Below are 19425 nucleotides of genomic sequence, written 5' to 3' on the forward strand. Positions count from 1 at the left end.
TCACCTTTTTTTCTCAAGATATTTTTACTAGTTTCGTAGAGCAGACAAACTTATATTCAGTTCAAAAAACCGGCAAGTTAATTCAACTAACAGAAGAAGAATTTAGACTACTTTTTTAATTTTCATACAAAATAAACATGAATTGTTTTTTTTTTAATTTCCATATAAAATAAACTGTACTTCGGTATCAAATAGTTCTAAAAGGTTCATTTCTGTATTTTTCTTTAGTAAAAAAAATAAAATTAACTGTGGTTTTTATTTTCCTTAATTTGGCAGTGTCCGCTGTGACGGACACCAGTTTTCCCAGCAGTGGGCAATGGTAGATTTTTTTTTTCATTTTTCGAGAACTTTATGACATACTCCTGAAACCACAAAATTGTCAAATTCATATATTTTGAATATTTTTATCGGTGCCAAATTAAGGGTTAATGTTCAACTAAACTCTTAGCATTTTTCACGTGAACATATTGCCATGATTATGCGCTGTTAGCGCATTTTGTTCGACTTTTTATTACTAGCTCTAACCATGCTCTAACCCGCTAGTAATATAACCTATTTTTTTTACTACCTGCATCGATCCGCTTCTTTTGGTCTTAGTGTGGTGATATAGCTTTCCTCGATAAATGGACTACCTTACAATGAAAACATTTTTCCAATCGGACCTGAGATTAGCGTGTTCAAGCAAGTTAACAAACAAACAAACTCTTCAGCTTTATAGTATTACTACCCATAGATACGAGCCGTAGCAGCGTTTTTACAGATTTGGGGTTCATATACAACCCGTCCATTCCGCGCATAATATTATGTATTGGGCGCGTTACGATACGTATTTTGAGAACGCGTCCTCGATTGGTAATATAATATTTGAGTTACTTAATAACTTTTATTTATTTTCAATACAGTTAACTTCATTATTTTCTAGAAAATATTTAGAATAAGTTACGATGTAATATGTATCTATAATATACAGTATCGCATTATTATCGATACTGGGTATTTTAATAAGTAGTTAAGTTCAAAACAAAACACATTTTTCTGTGAAATTCTGTAATTTTTTGAATATATACAACTTGTTATAAGAAATGTACACTATTTACATTTTATTTGCCTCTTTTTATAGAATTCAGTAGCTGTAATTGACTGGGAATGTGCCGTAGGTGTTGTAGTAGGGAGAGTAAGTCTGGGAGTACACGCTGGAAGCCAAGTAGGATCTGCTGTTTACAGTGGGGGCGGAGTATGAGCGGGCAGTGACCAGAGGTGCAGATGTGGCGTACACGGGCGACGCGACAACGGTAGATGGAGTGTAGGAGCGGGCGTACGTCACGGGCGCGACCACGGAGGGAGCGGCGTAGGAGCGGGCGGCGACAACCGCGGGTGCGACCACGGCGGGAGCAGCGGCACCAACGACGCCACCGACTGCTGGCTCCTTGCGTACGACAGCGTTGAAGCCGTTTACATCGTCAGCGGTGTAGTCGACGATGCGCTTGGTGCCGTCGGGCTCGATGAGGGAGTACTGGCCGCGGACGACGCCGTTTACGCGGCTCTCCACTTGGTTCTTGTAGTCGCCGGTGTTGGGGTCAGCCACGCCGTATTCGAAGCTGGACGCTTCGTTGTCAGCGGGCACCACTGAGCCGTGAGCTACGGCCAAAGCGCAGAGAAGGGCGACGAACTAAAGAAAATGTCGTAATTATTATTTGTTCTTTTCAAGTCCTTACCAATGTAAGCAGCTGTTCATAAGGCAATAATAAAATAAAACATACTATATATCTATAAGTACTAATATTATAAAGAGGAAAGGTTTGTAATTATGTATGTGTGTATGTATGGTTTTCACGCCTAAACTACAGGACCGATTTTGATGAAATTTAGCACAGACAATCTTTAGACCCTGAGAAAGAACATAGGCTACCTTTTATTGCGAAATATGTACCACGGGCGAAGCCGGGGCGGACCGCTAGTTCTTGATATTTTGTAATCAAAATTAATATATTTTTTTAATCTGTGCAATTCAGATCAATCTATCTCACCTTAGCTGCCATGTTTGATGTCTCAGATGATGTCTTTGACTGATACTAAATCGACCCAGTTTCGTAGTTTATATATCAAACTAAGATGTTCATTTGTGGGGTCTTTACAAAAATAGTACTCGTTAATGTCCATTAAAATCCGGACTTACAAGGCCGATAAATTTAATAAAATACTCTAAAATAATTTAGTGCAGCGAGTACCTTATTTAGTTATTTATGAAGGAATCGATGTAGTTATTTAAATGTATTAATCCTACTAATATTATAAATACGAAAGTTTGTGAGGATGTGTGTGTGTGTTTGTTACTCTTTCACGCAAATACTACTGAACCGATTACAATGAAATTTAGCACACATACAGAGGGTAACTTGGATTAACACATAGTATATATAGGTTTTATCCCGGAAATCCCACGGGAATGGGAACTATGCGGGTTTTCCTTTGCAAACGCGGGCGAAGCCGCAGGCGGAAATCTAGTAATATCTGTATGCAAAGTGTTGTAAGTGTGGACTAGGATGATAAATTATAAATAATTGTTATTCAATAGTCTTGGACTATTTTGCAAGGATGGCAACTTGAGTTCAATAACCTTTTTTAACAGATGCAATTTATGAGATTGATATGGACATAGGAGCAATTTAGAAATTCTCCTTAGATTATACACTATATTATATGTTGTGCTCCATCATGTATTTTTTATTGGGGGGGAGTGTCCTAATTAGAACATAGTTAACATGTCCTAAGAATAAATTAGTAATTAAAATGTGTGAATATTCATACTTAATACATACATAATGATGATGATGTAGCACGTCTTGGAAGCAAAAATAATCAACAATATACATTTAATTAATACAAATTAAATAACAATATAATACATTTACACATATTACAATTAAAACATTTGTACACACCTTTTTGAAAGAAAACCTCATACCTATAACTATAACTACCTACTTAATATTATTCTTGAAGAGTTTTAACAACCGGATCGTCATAAATTTTTATTGACGACTAGGTTTCATTAAAAGAGCATACGGAAATCGTCAATTATAATAAATAATTGATCTAACGTGCCATTACTTTGTATACGCCCATGTAATATATAATTTAAAACATGCTATATCGTCACATTACAGAATTATCATATAAATATGTCGATCATTACAAACTATTTGCAGCCTGCGGCTTTCCTTGAATAATTTAGGCTTAGATCTTTTTAATTTCGTTCATTGTTTTTGCTACTTCGACGTGGTTTATCATCTACTCTGCATGCAAAAATTCATGATTTATGAGTGGAATATTAGTAAGACGAACTTGATAAAGTATCTTCTTCATCCTGGTCAATTTCAAATCAATAGGACTACCTGTCATTTCAATGTGGACGCAAAGGCGCGTTTCATACGTTTGATATTTCGCGCCCGCCGTCGCAACCGCGCTAGGCTCGCAGTGTGGACCTACACTATGTCTTGTATTGTATTTTTTATGGTGTAATATTTTATTTAAATTATGAAGTCGTCTCGATATTACATTCATCAAAGGATAATCATACACAATTCGCAGTTTTTCAACACTCGTGGCTATCGTTAAATAGAGATTTTGAAATTAGGGGGTATTTCACCCTTTTTAATATTTTACGACAGAAGGAAAGTAGATATTGATTTTATAGGTGTATATTTTTGTCTAGATAGAAAAATTCAATCAAATCTGACCAAAGTTTCAGACATTTAACGAAAATTAATATTTATACGGTTTAAACACGATTTGAATCTTTGAAGATTGATCGTCATAGGATTACAATTTGCAGCAGACTCTTATTTTTACTTCAAGCGAAAAATATAGCGTTTCAGAGATACCCTCACAACTTGCACTTGCACATGTAGGTACTGAATGCTGAAGATTTGTCCATAAAAATACTTATATTACAAAGCGAATGATGTTAGATTGATATTTTTATTCGAAAATGATAAACCTACATTTTTCATAGATATATAGTTGTACTTATGTTTTTATAATAAAGGAAAATTTGAAAGTAAATTTCACTGAGATAATTTGGGGAGAGGTTTATTTTAAGATACTTAATATATTCTATTGAAAATTGAATAAATTCATTAAAAATAAAATCAGAAACCAGTACCCAAAAGTTTAGTAGAGAAGTTTTAAGATGTCACTTGGCGTCAATTTTTGTTTAAGTCATAAGGAAATAGTCAATTTAAAAAATAATTGATTCAAGGTGTCATTACTCTGTAAACGCCCATGTATCATAATATCATTAATTATAACATGTTTTACTTTTGCAAATTATTCGATCACAGTACCATTTTGTACCTTATCTGGTCTAAAACTGCTAGACTGCGTGAGCAGAAATCACAGATTTTATTATTAATTATTCAACTACAATTATTCATTTAGACGATCATTATCGATTTGGAAAGCAGTATCTCCAGAGAAGAATTGCCAAAGAACTCCTCAGTTGCTCAAAAAAGATTATAGGTATTAATATAACATTTTACATATTATACTGTTTTCTTTGTATTAATACCATGCATACTAATATTATAAATGCGAAAGTAACTCTGTCTGTCTGTTACTCAATCACGCCTGAACTACTGAACCAATTTGCATGAATTTTGGTATAGATATATTTTGATACCCGAGAAAGGACATAGGATAGGTTTTATCCCGGAAATCCTACGGGAACGGGTTTTTCTCTGAAAACGCGGGCGAAGCCGCGGGCGGAAAGCTAGTCTTCCATAAACTCAGTAGTTGTACAGTAGGCACACCCAAATAAAACATATTTTTCTAATTTAGCCCTACTAAACTTAATATAAAACCTACTAGCAGATTTTATTATACCTACGTAATATTGGTTTTATTTGTTTTCAAAATGATCGATGTGAAGTTTAAGACGTTTTAAGTTTAATTCAATTTTATTTACAGATCAGACATAAAAATATCGACATTATTTACAGTAAGTTCGTTTCTATTTTTAAATTTAGTAGTAAGTGACTGGAACTCCGTTGTAGGTGTTGTAATAGGGGGAGTAAGTCTGGGAGTACACGCTAGGGGCCAAGTAGGATCTGCTGTATACAGCGGGGGTGGCGTATGAGCGGGCAGCGACCAGAGGAGCAGAGGTGGCGTATACGGGCGACGCGACGACGGTAGATGGAGTGTAGGAGCGGGAGTACGTCACGGGCGCGACCACGGAGGGAGCGGCGTAGGAGCGGGTGTACGTCACGGGCGCGACTACGGAGGGAGCGGCATAAGAGCGGGCTTCGACAACGGCGGGAGCGACCACGGCTGGAGCAGCGGCACCAACGACGCCGCCGACTGCTGGCTCCTTGCGCACGACAGCGTTGAAGCCGTTGACATCGTCAGCTGTGTAGTCGACGATGCGCTTGGTGCCGTCGGGCTCGATGAGGGAGTACTGGCCGCGGACGACGCCGTTTACACGGCTCTCAACTTGGTTCTTGTAGTCACCAGTGTTGGGGTCAGCCACGCCGTATTCGAAGCTGGACGCTTCGTTGTCAGCTGGCACCACTGAGCCGTGGGCTACGGCCAAAGCGCAGAGAAGGGCGACGAACTAAAGAAAATGAAATTTTATCATAATCTGAGTCACAACAACAAGCACTGTATGTTTTAGCCGATATTATTTGAATAATGAAGAGTTTTTGCAAATAATTTCTATACTTGAATTAAAGTAACAATAGGCATTGTCTAACTGATATATTCCTTTAACTGAAATCCTTGCTGAATATTTGTATGAATTTTCTTACCTTAGCTGCCATGGTGAATAAGTCTATTTGACTGATACTAATTTTACATTCTGAGTAGCTTATATACTAAATTTAAAGTGGCGTCATATGGTTGATCTTTAAAAAAATCGTACTACTTATCTAATGTTCATAAAATACGGAAACACAAGGCCATGAATCTGGGAAATAATGTACCTACTCATCATCGAGATAGTATGTTACACTAGAGAGGCGATCGCTACTACACTCTCTTTAACACGAGCTAGAGGTAAGAATCACAAGTCTCTTTAGTCTGTGCCGGACTGTGCCCCCCGCTTGTCGTGTCAACACGTGTTATTGCTCTGTTCAAAATGCCTTCGTGTGTGCTAAGATATTGTTTTAACAGTTCCCATAATACAAACAAAGCCCGAGGAGTGACTTTTCACCAGTAAGTTTCCTTATTATGAGTAAGTCATGCATTTTACTAATATTGTTATCATTTTGCGAAAAATCACCACGCGTTCTGCGTTTCGCGCCATTTTTCATAGACTAACAGCACAGACGTGACACTGTCGATGAGTCTGTTAAACATGTAACTGGATTTTTTAACTATGTATATACAATATATATACTAGGAAAGATTATCGTGGTGTAGTACCTAAATATTTATACTTTTACCCGACTACGCAAAGTAAAACGGTAGGTTATATTAAGTAATATGTATTTATTTAAGTACCTATTTTTATTTATTAAAAAAAGGTTCATCAACAGTTGTTCCAATAGGATTTATAAATTATTATGCACAACAATTACAAATAAACACAACATTCACAGAAACTAATACAGTAAAAGTTCCTTAATCGCGCTTCCTTTATTCGCGTTTTCACTATTCGCGGATTAAAAAAATGCGACCCAATTTCTATATTCGCGACTAAAATTTTTTTTTATTCGCGGATTTAATAAGTACATACATAATAATAAAATTATTCCAATAGGTATCTTAACCAATATCCTTGTCAAATGGACTAATAAGAAAGTAAAATAGATCTTATTACAAGTTTGCCTAAAGTACATATTATGTTGTTAAATGATATCGCCGAGGCCTTTGACACAAGCCGCCTATGCCGCGATTGATGTTTTTGAGAATGTAAATAAACAGAATGGAAGCAACCTTATAACTCAATAAATAATATGATTACAATTATATAACGGCAAACACCCTGAAATATTTCATCGGGAAAGAAGTATTTTCAAATTTAACCCAACATTCACTGAATCAGCCATCAACATTGAATCATCGTATCCATTTAATTAGGGCTATTATAAACCAATACTCCAAAATTCGATTACATCATGAAGCAAAAACTGATAAAACTATTGATTACTACACAAAACGACAAAAGCTTACTAAATTGATATTATTTAAAGGAAATTAAAATACATAGTTTAATATAAAATCCTCTTTTTATTAATTCCCTAGTATCAGTACCACCAGATAGTACCGAGTAAACAGATTGCACAATGTGTCGCATCTGCACGCATTGCTAATCTTTGAACTTGAAGCCACGCCTCGCTCGTTCCACACGTACCCCACCACATCGGCCGCGCGCAATGTTTTTGTTTGGAATAACCTCTCTAGTGTAACATACTATCTCGATGCTACTCATAAAGAAAATATTATCATAAACATTTAATAATTATTGGATCAATGTTAGCAGACGTTATTTATGATTGATAGATCACACGCCTTTTTCATTCCGAGCCTTTAATAAAAAGCAATAATGTATGCAAAGTCGATGTAAATTTATGTGAATCTTATTATAATTTCTCTTAATAAAATGGATTATAAACAGTCACGTGCTAAAAATAGGTCTTTCATTTTAGGTGTATGTTTATTTTTGTAGTGTATTCTATAATTATTAGCACAACTTTTAGAATAACTCGTTTTTTACTATTCTATAGGAATGTAAGTAATGAAGGGTTAAGGGTTAAGGTTTTGGTATATGTTTTAATTAAAGGACAATTGTTTCGCTTAAAATAAAGTACCTACTTATTATGTATATAAAACTAATTTTTATAATTTAAAAATAATAATATTATGGTTGCACAACTTGGTTTTCCGAATGCAAAACGTGGTAGGAAGCTTTTCCATGATAGATAAAGGAAAAAAAAATACGATTTAAGTTGTTACAAACAGCAAAAGAAAATTTTAAGAGGCTTATTTATTGTAGGTACCTATTTTTACTATAGAGATATAGATTTAGTATATAAATACGGGAGAAATTTTTGAGGCTTTATAATTTGAATTTACATGTGCCTAGTACCAAAAATACAATCATAATAATATGTATCTTAGTTGATTAACATAAGTTTAATTAAAACAAAAAAACAGGCGGAGTCACGTGAAAACGCTACATTTCAAAAAGTATAAAAGGTTATAAGAGTTCATTATAATAAATGCTCCATTTATATGTAATGTAGGAGTGGATTATTGTTTTGATGTAATGCTATTCCGTATCTAGTCACCAATAATGAGTTAGCGTGTTAGATAGGACATTTCCCTTTACGGACAGTTAGTCATACTGTATGCTGTACCTACGCAAATGTGATACACGTGAAATGTATATAACTAGCTGCTCGGCTAAGCCTGTATCTGAGCCCTGTTTTTTCAGGTGTTCACTTACATTTTATAAATTACTAGTTTCCGCCCACGACTTTGTACGTGCAACCCCGTTTTTTCCCGTTCCCGCAAGAATTTCGGGAAATCCTTTCTTAGCGGATGCCTACGTCCTAACATCTACCTGCATGCCAAATTTCAGCCCGATCCGTCCAGTGGTTTGGGCTGTGCGTTGATAGATCACTATATCAGTCACCTTTGAGTTTTATAGGTATATATTATATAGATTTTGAATGCAATAAAGAAATTCCAATTTTAATTTTTTTATTATTAATTATATTAGTCTAATCGAAGGATATACTAACGTTCCTAGTCAAATAGAATTCTAATACGCCTAGTTTGGTTAATTGCTGTCAAATGTTTTTCAATTATACAGAATGGTGTATATGGGAAAAGAAGTATCGTTTTAAATATTTTTCAGGTATTTCTGTTTATTTTCTCTCTACTGGAACCTTCCTGGTGCTTTAAGAAAAATATGGAGAAGAGAAAATTGCGGGATTAGTCGAGACGTTCGCGAGTTTTTCACTGAAAACACATTTAGCGAATATTTTTTATAAATATTCATTATGTAATTGATATAACCATACCATAAAGGAATATATTAGCAAGTGTCGAAGGAAACGGTGAAGGTCTTAGGAAATGATTTTATGAATCATTATATTATAAACCAGTTGTCCTTTTAAATATCACTGTTGATACTTTTTGCGGGCGTTTTATATCTATTGCACGCCTCATAAGCGAAGCGTTGAGGTGGGTAGAACTGTCACTTCGCGCAAAACATCTGATTTTTCAAACTTAAAATGTCTTTATGTATCATACATTGCACTTGTAAGATAATACATACACATACATATTAAGAAAAAACACCATTTTTAACATTCATGATATTTTTGATGTCATTTTTGTTATTTAAACTAGTTAAAAAACAGTTTAAAAAAGTTCTGTCTTGGACGTCCGTGTGTCTGTATGTGCGGAGGATTTTCTTGTTAACACGATAGCGACCGAAATACTTTACTAATCGAGTCTTTTTTTTTTCTCTTACGCTTGAGTATGCTCAGGAATAGAACCCTTTCATTTTTCAGGGTCTGATTCGATGTGGTTTAATTGTTATTAAATAAACAAAAATAATAATTAATAAATAATTATTAAAAAAAAATTATGAGGCGTGCACTTTTGGATTTTCCAATCTATTTTATTTATATTATTGTCAGGTTACGCATTTTCGCATTCTTTATTTGTAAACATTGTATATCTAGTAATAGATACTTTGCCGCTAATTAATGAATTAAATGATCATAATATTTCATTATCCTATTGAAGTGAAACGTGAAATCATCAAGTACCTAGAGGAATTCGTCATTCTCACTATAAAGAATCTCGAGAACAAAATATATAATATTATTGTGTAGAGACAATGACGACCTGGTACTTAACACGAAAATAATTAATATAAATAGGTAACAAAAATGTCTGTTCATAAGTCTTAGAATTTACATAGTACCTATTCTAAACCAAACATTTCTAAATTATTGATTATCATCAGCTATCATTTAGCAGAATAAAATTTTATGCATTGAAAATACAAGGCCATAATATATTTTATCTGTTTATAGGTACGCCTAATGTATTTAATGCAAATCTAATGCATATTCCAGTAACAATATAAATTAGAAACATATTAAGCGAAATCATTAGATGAATATTGAATCAGTCTAAGATCCGAATATAGGTAAGTCGAAATGCAACGGCGCGCGGCGTGATAATAGAATGAGACCAATTTTATAATAAATTTAGTGTATTAAAAAATGTATTAAAAATGGGTTGACTGGGAAAATCCTGGACAGGATATTTTTTATTAATTATTAAAAAATCTTTTATTTTCATTTTTTATTAATTGCAATTTTGAGATAATAAAACAATTTTGTAATAAAACAGCGCTGACATTTTTTTTTTCATTATCCTATCAAGTGAAAGTAACTGGTACCGACATACCTGTTTATACCTGCCAACCTAGCCGTTTGTCCCGGTAAATATTAGAAAACGACTATGACTGCACATTCTGTAGGTTTCATACTTTAAGTCTATTATAATTTTTTTTTATTATTTTGATACTGCAATTAATTAAAAAAAAATGTTTTTTTTAAATTCATTAAAAATGTCCTGTCCAGGATTTTCCCAGTCAACCCATTTTAATACATTTTTTAATACACTAAATTTATTATAAAATTAGTCTCATTCTATTATCACGCCGTTGCATTTCGACTTATATTCGGATCTTAGACCATATGTATCCATAATATCTGTCAACTGTGATAATATGTATATAGGTAACTAAAAATCAATATTTTTTTTGTTTTATTTCACTTTATGCCGTTTATCTTATCGATTGTGTAGTTTTTTGAGATATTCTTGTATTCTTTTTGAAAGGCAATATTTCTAGATTTTTTATATCACAACATGTTTGTTGTCATTTACTATTTATTGATTGGTAGTATTGGTTTTCCTCATGCGACCAGTAATGACGTCGATGCGATTAAAAGTGACGTTGAATTGTTGTAAAAGTGCAGTTCTCTTCCTATAGGCTATTAGTTCGACATTATGGATAGATCTATATGTAAATATTACATTAACACACTTCTAGGTTTCTGCTACATTGTAAAACCACCAAAACTTATTTAATTATTCAAAGTACTTAGCCAATATTACAAGAACTTTATAATTACATATTATATTTGCATTCGAAATAGCTCAGAAAGATCTAGATTTAATAACGCTATAATTATTATTACTCTTTCCATAAATGCGAATGTGTATTGAATTATTATGTATATTTATTTTGTGGCAGTGGGTTCAAAAAACACAGTTTATCTTTAACATTTAAATTTATTCATATGCATATGTACAATAATCTATTTACATATAACACGTCGGTACATTTGGTTTATTAAATAGCCTTCAAGTTACAGTTTACCAGTAAGTTGAGTAGTATGGGGAAGCATAACGGGTGTACGCGCTAGGGGCAAAGACAGAGTGACCAGTGCTGTAAAGAGCGGGGGCTGCGTAGGAACGGGCAATCACAGGGGTACCGGCGTAAGAGGTGGTGAACACTGGGCCAGATGAAGAATAAGAAGAAGAATGAGAGACAGCTGGAACAGACGCAGCGTACGTACTGAATACTGGGGCAGATGCGGCGTACGTGCGAGCAACAACTGGACCAGATGAGGCATACGAGTATGCGGGAGCGGCAGCGTAATATGAAGGAGTGGCGAATGAGCTAGTTGCTACCAGAGACGGGGCTGATGCTGCGTAGAAAGTAGGGGCGGCAACAGCCTTGGTGGCAACAACGGCGGGAGCTGACGCAACTACGGCTGGGGCGGATGCTACTACGGGAGCGCTGGCAACGACAGGTGCAGCGTATGTGCGGGCGGCAACAACAGCGGGAGCAACGGCGGGAGCAACGACAGCGGGAGCAGCAGCAACAGACGCAATCACTGCGGGGTCCTTGCGTACAACCGCGTTGAAACCGTTCACATCATCAGCACTGTAGTCAACGGTGCGCTTGGTACCGTCAGCGTCGAGCAGGGAGTATTGGCCTTGAACAACGCCTCCAGAACGGGTCTCCACTTGGCTCTTGAAGTCACCAGTGTAGGGGTCCGCCACATCGTATGCGAAGCTTGTGTAGTCGGTGTCTACTTTCGCTACTGGTACCACTGAGGCATGGGCCAGAGCCACCAGAGCGGTAAGAACTACAACCTGAAAGCAAAATAAAGACTTACATTATTACCGAAATTCTGGAATAAATCCGAGGTTAGCACTGACACAAATAACGAGTTCACTTTATGCCGTTTAATGAATCGACTGTCAATGAGATGTAGAATAATTTGCGAGATATAATTTAAATAGTTGTCACACACCTTAGCTGCCATTGCTGCTTGTTCAAGAGAATCTTGTCAAGTGAATACTGATGATTCTAAGTTGGAGCTTTTATAAGTAGTCGCGGGCGTGGCTAGTGCGTGGTCTTTTGATATTTTAAACCACATGCACAAGTACATGGTAATGTACGATGTATCCGGAAACGCAAGGCCGTCCGCTGATCTGGAAAGTACAAAGAAATGAATAATTTGTATCAATTAACGTGCCTTTCCCGTGGAATTCACTCATGATTGATGTTTGCTATAGCACTCCAGCCGTTGACAATTTATGGGTTCAAGTTTTTGTTTGCGTTGGAAATAATTAAATTTTTGAGCTCAGATGTCCAATTTGAGTCAATGCTATGGGCTAATGGTGGCGATATTATATGTATACCATTTCAGCGTAATGTTTTTTATTATATGCAACAGATGAAATATAAAGGTCTTGTGAGTTGTGAGAAAGCATTTTTGCAATTCATTGGATTGTCCCTACTACAAATTTAGCAAATTTATGGACCATTTTGTGCAGGTTTTTATGAGTTTACAGGCGAGTTACCGCGAAATAAAGTGTGCTTAATGCTTGGGCGAGACACGACATTTTGTAAGAAAGATTTAGATACGATTGTAAACCAAAATTGTTATTGCTGTATAAGGATTAAGGATTTTTATTATTAGCTATCTATTTGCTACCATCTCACGTACGGTGTCGTGTGGAGACATAATAATGACCGCTGTTTGGTTAAATTATTAAGGCTTGTATGCTAATATTGTTTCGGTTACATTTGATATTGTATTCATATTTTATCCTATTATTTTGCTCCTATTTGTTCAAATAACGTTTTTGATTAAATTTCCTTTGATGTAACAGCTTTTAATATTTGATTCTTGTAGGGCTTAACAAAATAATAATAGTTTAAAAAAACTAAAAATCACGCTTTTTATAGAAAACCGAACTAAAAAATAGAAAATTTTATGAAATTAGTGTATTGTCATCGGTCCTCAATAAATCTACAAAGTTTGAACGAAATCTGGCCGTTTAAAGTGGGTCAAAATCGCGCCCAAAGAAGTCGGTTACAAACATACCTACAGGTGAAGCTAATATAAAGAGTGTAATTATAGAAAACCGAAATAAAAAATAGAAAATTGCATATTAATTTCTATTAATTTATCTTTCTATATTTTATCTTATCTATTATCTGCGTATAAGTACCATACGTAAAAAAATACTGGGACAAAATACGTCATACATTCCATATAGTAAAAAATCGAAGAAAACATTATTTTACAAAGTACATAAAATTTATACAGCAGCGTATTTACATAATTTAAAGCATAATATAAAGTATCGAAGAAAGAAGTTATCGATAAAGGGATTCGGCGCAAGGCCGCCAAGCTTTTATTATGCTGTGTACACACTAGTATCTTTTTATTTGTATTCATATTATAATATTTATGTATAACGTAAAATCATGTAAAATATAACTTGATAATACATAATTGTAACTATTGCATCTGTATTTTTTCTATCCGTTATTGAAAGTACAATGAGTTGCTACTTTTCAAAATAAAACACGAATATTCAATTAACAAACAATCAATAATTCGACCTAATTGATTTATTTTCATTCATAACTATTATTAATTCTTTAATTCGCTGTGTACAATAAAGCTTTCATTCATTAATTCATTCATTCTATTCCACTTTCAAGCATTAGGTAATCCTGCTACATCATAGTGCTTATTTAATTTTTTATCAATAAGAAATCTTATTCAATGTTACACCGCGAACGTTTATGTTAATAATGTTAATAATAACGCTAGTGCGTCCACAGCATAAACAAACTTCGCCTTACTTTAGGAAGTGTATAATTATGTCAACATGAAACAATCTTGACATGAGATGTTATGCTTCCGGAATTTACAAAGTAATTATTAAGCTTTTGCATAGCTTCTATCGCGGGCCTTGAGCGCGGGGACCGAATCGAGAAATTCCGTAACGAAAAAACCTCACGCTCCCACTCCGACGGACACGGAGGTGTGGCTTGAAGGCATGCTATGCAATAGCTTTACCGTGGCAGTCCCCGAGTGCCACACGTCTTTTTTTTCTTATGAAGACTTAATTAAGAATTAATAAAGATGCATCTATTGAGGTTGAAATGTATATTTTTGATTGTGTTAGATTATTCCACGAATGCGACTAGAATTCGAATCGTGTGATACTGAAAAATGTCAATCTTCCGGCCTGCGTGTTTCCTGATAATTATAATCTGGACTTATTCAAAAGAAAAGTGAATAGGCATCTATTATAGGTCAGCATGCTCCATCCTAGACCATGCTTATCGCTTTCCATCAGGCGAAGCGGTGGTAAAATGCTTGCCTAATCTTGAATAAAAAAAAAAATGTCGCACATGGGACGAAAAAAATATATTTCCTTATTGAATAGTATTTATATGAGCTTTCGGCCCGCAGATTCACCCGCTTTGTCTAAAACTAAGCAAATTATTATATACTAAAACCTTATTCAAAAGCATCTCTTATGCTTAATGGAGCTTATAGGTATTCTGATAAGTTAAAAATACTTAAGCAACTAAACAACTTTTTCAATGAAGTGTGTATTACCATGATCAATTAAAATAAAAAATACAGTACATTAGGTACTGGAGGTCATCAGGAAAGCTTTTAATTTTTTTTCTCAAATCAAAGAATGAATTCGAAAGCTGATAATCCATACTAATATCACAGACTAATAATAATATACTACGTATACAACTAATATTATATGTAAATGCGAAAGTAACTCTGTCTGTCTGTCTGTCTGTTACTCAATCACGCCTTAACTACTGAACCAATTTGCATGAAATTTGGTATAGAGATATTTTGATAACCGAGAAAGGACATAGGATAGGTTTTATCCCGGAAATCCTACAGGAACGGGTTTTTCTTTGAAAACGCGGGCGGAGCCGCGGGCGGAAAGCTAGTATAATATAAGATTATTAGGTTAGTTAAATACATCTACCATGTGATAAATTTAGATAAAGGGGTTTAATAATCTACAGCTATCAGCCAACCCATCGTTAATTTCGTAGGAGCTTAATCATAAGTTTGATTAGCATTTAGCAACATATGAGATATGAGATTTATCCTGAAACATAGACCGTATTAAGCTACAATAATAATCCATATTGTATACAGTCCTTATGATATTCAATATAGAAAATTATTTGCAAAAATCTCTCCATTGTGGAAAATGCCAAAGGTTTAATAAAAATTGTCGAATATTTTAGGAGGGATGGGAATATCCTCGTAAAATATGGACCTTCGAAATTTCACTATAAGTAGTTTGCTCTATCCTTGTGTGAGTAAGCTCACACAAGGATAGAGTAGGTACTCTATATAATTTTTTTTCTGAGGTGTTTAAAAGCAAATAGGTATAAGTGTCTATCTAAATTTAAGTTTTTTGCGAAGTCTATATATTTTTATTCGCCAGCATATTTCAGATATATAAATTATACTTTTAATAAAATGTTTTGACAATGTTTTTTTTATTTGAGTGGAAATTTTAAATGTTTTCAGTAGAAATGTCATTGAAATATTCCTGCAGATTAATTTGCTTTTTTTGGGGCTGATTTTTCAATCCTTGGTTAAAACTTATTCGTCGAATAATGTATAAAACAACGATTTTAAAAACGTATTCGAATTGTCCGTATTTGACAGTTAAGGTGACATTTCAATATTATCGTGTAATACTTTATTGGACGGATAAGTTTTAACCAAGCATTGAAAAATCGGCCCTGAGGGTCGATTTTTATTATATGTATAAGATTTACATTTTAACGGTGCAAGTTTTATAAAAACTGGTTTAGTTTCAATAATAAAATGTGTAACCCAATAAAACATAATCAATTACAAAAAAAAACTAGTTTAGTAATATCGCAAACAATCGCAACTATATCAAAGTAGATAATAGCATTTAAGAGCAATTAAAAAAAGGTTAAACAACTTCATCCTACGTCAAAATATAATCGATCGAATGTTTTTGTCGTCATAAATCCAATGGAGACATGGCGAGTATTGAAGGACGAATTTAAATAATAATTCGTAAGTGAACCGGTCAAGCAGGAAGTGAACCAAATTATTCAGTTCAAGTAGGCTAGGTTTCAAGTATTTATTACTCTATTCAAATTCATTACTTTGTAGTTTTAGTTATAAACTTCTTAGAGGATTTCGCAATAATCCTAACCTACGATAGGTTAGGATTATTATATAAAGCTTTTAAAGTTTCGAGAAACAATATCATTTAATCAGTCCATTAATAATCCGTAAATAGAGCAAATATATTCATAATAAATACACGCTAACCACATAAGGTGCATATGTGCACAAGAAAATTTATTTTTTATCTAAGGTTTTAAATGAAATGTTAGATTCAGTATAAATATTTATATTTATAAATTCTGCATATTTACAAAAATGACTCTGTGGGAACAACAATGTGTAACATTACAGTTTAATTAGTTAGCTAAAATCACAGATGGGTTTAATAATCACCAGGCTCCGTAACCATGGGCACCATCTTATCATTCTTTGGGTCAAAATTCTAATAGGCGAGTCCATGGGCGCCATAGCCGTAGCCATGACCAAGGGTGGAGTATGCGTTGTAGGCGACGGGAGCAGCGGCGTAAGAGTAAGAGTTGTAGGCCAAGGGGGAAGCGTGGGCGGAGTACGCTACGGGAGCAGCGTGAGCGTACGCTACGGGAGCAGCGCGGACGTAAGAAACGGGAGCGGCGTGGGCACCGTACGCGTAGGTGTTAGCGCCGTACGCGTAGGAGTTTGCGACAACGGGAGCGGAGTAGGTGAGGTGAGCGGCGGCAACGGGAGCGGCTACCACGGCAGAGTGGGCGACCAGAGCGGGGTCCTTGCGCACAACAGCGTTGAAGCCGTTGTGGGCGTCAGCAGCGTAGTCCACCGTCCGCCGGGTACCGTCAGACTCGAGCAGGGAATATTGACCGACCACGTTGTCACCGACGCGGGTCTCGTGCTGGCTCTTGACGTCACCGGTGTGGGGGTCAGAGACTCCATACGAGAAGCTGTTGTAGTTAGCTCCGTGGATGGCGCTGCCTTGGGCGGCAACCACCAAGAGGGCAAGGACGACAAACTGAAATTAAAAATAGTTGGGTTAATAGATGACAATTGTGACCCTATTACGAAATTGAATTTAAAAAGGCTTTAAAAGTATATTCTTAATATGGAAACAAAGTTGTGAGAAACTTTGACGCAATAGTTTTAACAAAGGTCGCGAATGTGTAATATAAATATAACAATTACCTTAGAGGCCATTGTACGTGTGTTTTGCTCGACTTCTGACTGCAACTGATTTGGCAGTCCAAGATATTACTATTTATATTATCGCGAAGGTTTAATTTGGGGAACAGAGCAGGAAGTTCATGCGTACTTTCCTTTGCCTCGCATGTGTAATTAGTTTATTTATGGTATGAATGGAATAGTTAGAGTAAATATTATTGTTATTCCACACTGTAACGCTATAAAAAACTTGTAGGATGCGGATTTGGTGATTTGTTACTATTAGTTACTTAAGATCTACTCATTATTATTTAGTTTTTAAACTATTGAAGTGTTAAATATCAATATTAAAACATGAAGTTACAGATTCACTAAGAAACACTTCTTGAGGTTATATCTGGGTATTCTACCTATCTATTTCTAGGTAATATACTAATATTGTTATTCCATAAGCTATAATTTTAGTTTTTCTAAACATGTATAATATTAAAAGATTGCTGGCAGAGACAAGAACAGAACTTTCGACTTACAACTTACGTGACTGAAATATAATGTTTTTGAAGACATTCAATTGTGCATGAAAATACGAAAATATGAATTAATTCAATTATTATCATAAGTTTATGATCATCTATTTACATCATTATAGTCATAACTGTTGTTACCATTGTACCAATGACTTATTAAAGCAATAATTATATTAATGTTAAAATCATAAAGCTTAGATAATATACTTCAATGCATTTTGATATTTTCTATTTCACAAAAGTTTAAAGTATTATGACATTGCTTCTTAGAATATCATTTATATTGAGATTTGGGCCGCGCGAACAATTTTCTTAAGTTCTATTTATAGTTTTACATTATTATAAATATTTTTATTATCGGCTTTATCATAAAATTCAAACTGTTGAAAAATATTCATGACAAAGCAAATATAATACACACAATTACTAAATTATGTAAATGGTCACTTCAAAGAGATACATACATTATTTTAACACTTGTTCAACTATCATTTATCATATTAGTTATATGTATGAATAAAAATAATAAATAATTTAATCTTTAATGCTCAGTCATAACAAAATTGAAACCAGAAAAATCTTTAAATGGACTAATAGGGACATAGGTAAACTAAAGAAATATTTAAAAGAAAATATTATCTTGTCTAAAGCGAAATTGTGCTCAAAAGATAATATAACTTATTAAAAGAATATAGTTATTAATTTCTAATTACAAAAAAATAAATTATAAATTATCTTCCTCTCACTAATTTAAAAAATTGCGATTGATTTTATTATTATGCCTTTGTATATTTTTGGTAAAAACCTCAATGTTCTGGAAGGACTACATGTGTAGTATTATGTATTTGTTTAACATAAATTAGAAAATATTCAATTTTACCTAAACCTTGATTTAATAATGTTTAAAGCGAAAATCATGAACAAATTAAGAAATTAAAAGAAAACACCGGTTTAAAAATGCAAGATCGTATCAGATCGAGTACCGGTTTTTAATTGGCTAGTTTGATTATTCGATAAAAATTATGCTTTACTTTGTTGTTTAACACTTAATACATATAATTTGTTTCTAGTTTAAAATTCATGATAATTTTCTTGATAATTTTGATGTTGATTTTCATGGTGCAAAATATTATAATATTATAATTAACTAGCTGTTGCCCGCGACTTCGTCCGCGATTACGTCGTTTTTCGTCATTCGTCGTTTAAAAAAAATACGTGACACTTTATTTTTGAATGTTCTTAATTGT

General features: G+C 34.3%; 4 protein-coding genes across 4 annotated transcripts; all 4 read right to left on the reverse strand.

The window, feature by feature from the left end:
* Window positions 1–1036: 1036 nt before the first annotated feature.
* Window positions 1037–2057, reverse strand: LOC149910124 (larval cuticle protein A2B-like). Its single transcript, XM_090107290.1, has 2 exons — window positions 2028–2057; window positions 1037–1669 (listed from the first exon to the last, which is right to left on the reverse strand). Exons 1-2 carry the CDS (start codon window positions 2037–2039, stop codon window positions 1124–1126), a joined length of 558 nt encoding a protein of 185 aa, XP_089963416.1. The 5' UTR covers window positions 2040–2057; the 3' UTR covers window positions 1037–1123.
* A 2882-nt stretch (window positions 2058–4939) lies between these two features.
* LOC149910125 (uncharacterized) lies at window positions 4940–5830 on the reverse strand. Its single transcript, XM_090107300.1, has 2 exons — window positions 5805–5830; window positions 4940–5611 (listed from the first exon to the last, which is right to left on the reverse strand). The coding sequence occupies exons 1-2, from the start codon at window positions 5814–5816 to the stop codon at window positions 5024–5026; spliced, it is 600 nt and encodes a 199-aa protein (XP_089963426.1). The 5' UTR covers window positions 5817–5830; the 3' UTR covers window positions 4940–5023.
* Window positions 5831–11302: 5472 nt separating this feature from the next.
* LOC149910126 (uncharacterized) lies at window positions 11303–12463 on the reverse strand. The gene is made up of 2 exons (XM_090110644.1): window positions 12354–12463; window positions 11303–12192 (listed from the first exon to the last, which is right to left on the reverse strand). The coding sequence occupies exons 1-2, from the start codon at window positions 12363–12365 to the stop codon at window positions 11407–11409; spliced, it is 798 nt and encodes a 265-aa protein (XP_089966770.1). The 5' UTR covers window positions 12366–12463; the 3' UTR covers window positions 11303–11406.
* Window positions 12464–16775: 4312 nt separating this feature from the next.
* LOC149910127 (uncharacterized) lies at window positions 16776–17752 on the reverse strand. Its single transcript, XM_090110654.1, has 2 exons — window positions 17676–17752; window positions 16776–17505 (listed from the first exon to the last, which is right to left on the reverse strand). The coding sequence occupies exons 1-2, from the start codon at window positions 17685–17687 to the stop codon at window positions 16948–16950; spliced, it is 570 nt and encodes a 189-aa protein (XP_089966780.1). The 5' UTR covers window positions 17688–17752; the 3' UTR covers window positions 16776–16947.
* Between the last annotated feature and the right edge of the window lie 1673 nt (window positions 17753–19425).

The sequence above is a fragment of the Colias eurytheme genome, chromosome 2, assembly GCF_061535395.1.
Source record: "Colias eurytheme isolate Ceu_HAF_F1 chromosome 2, ilColEury1 Martin Lab GWU primary, whole genome shotgun sequence".
Taxonomy (NCBI): Eukaryota; Metazoa; Arthropoda; class Insecta; order Lepidoptera; family Pieridae; genus Colias; species Colias eurytheme.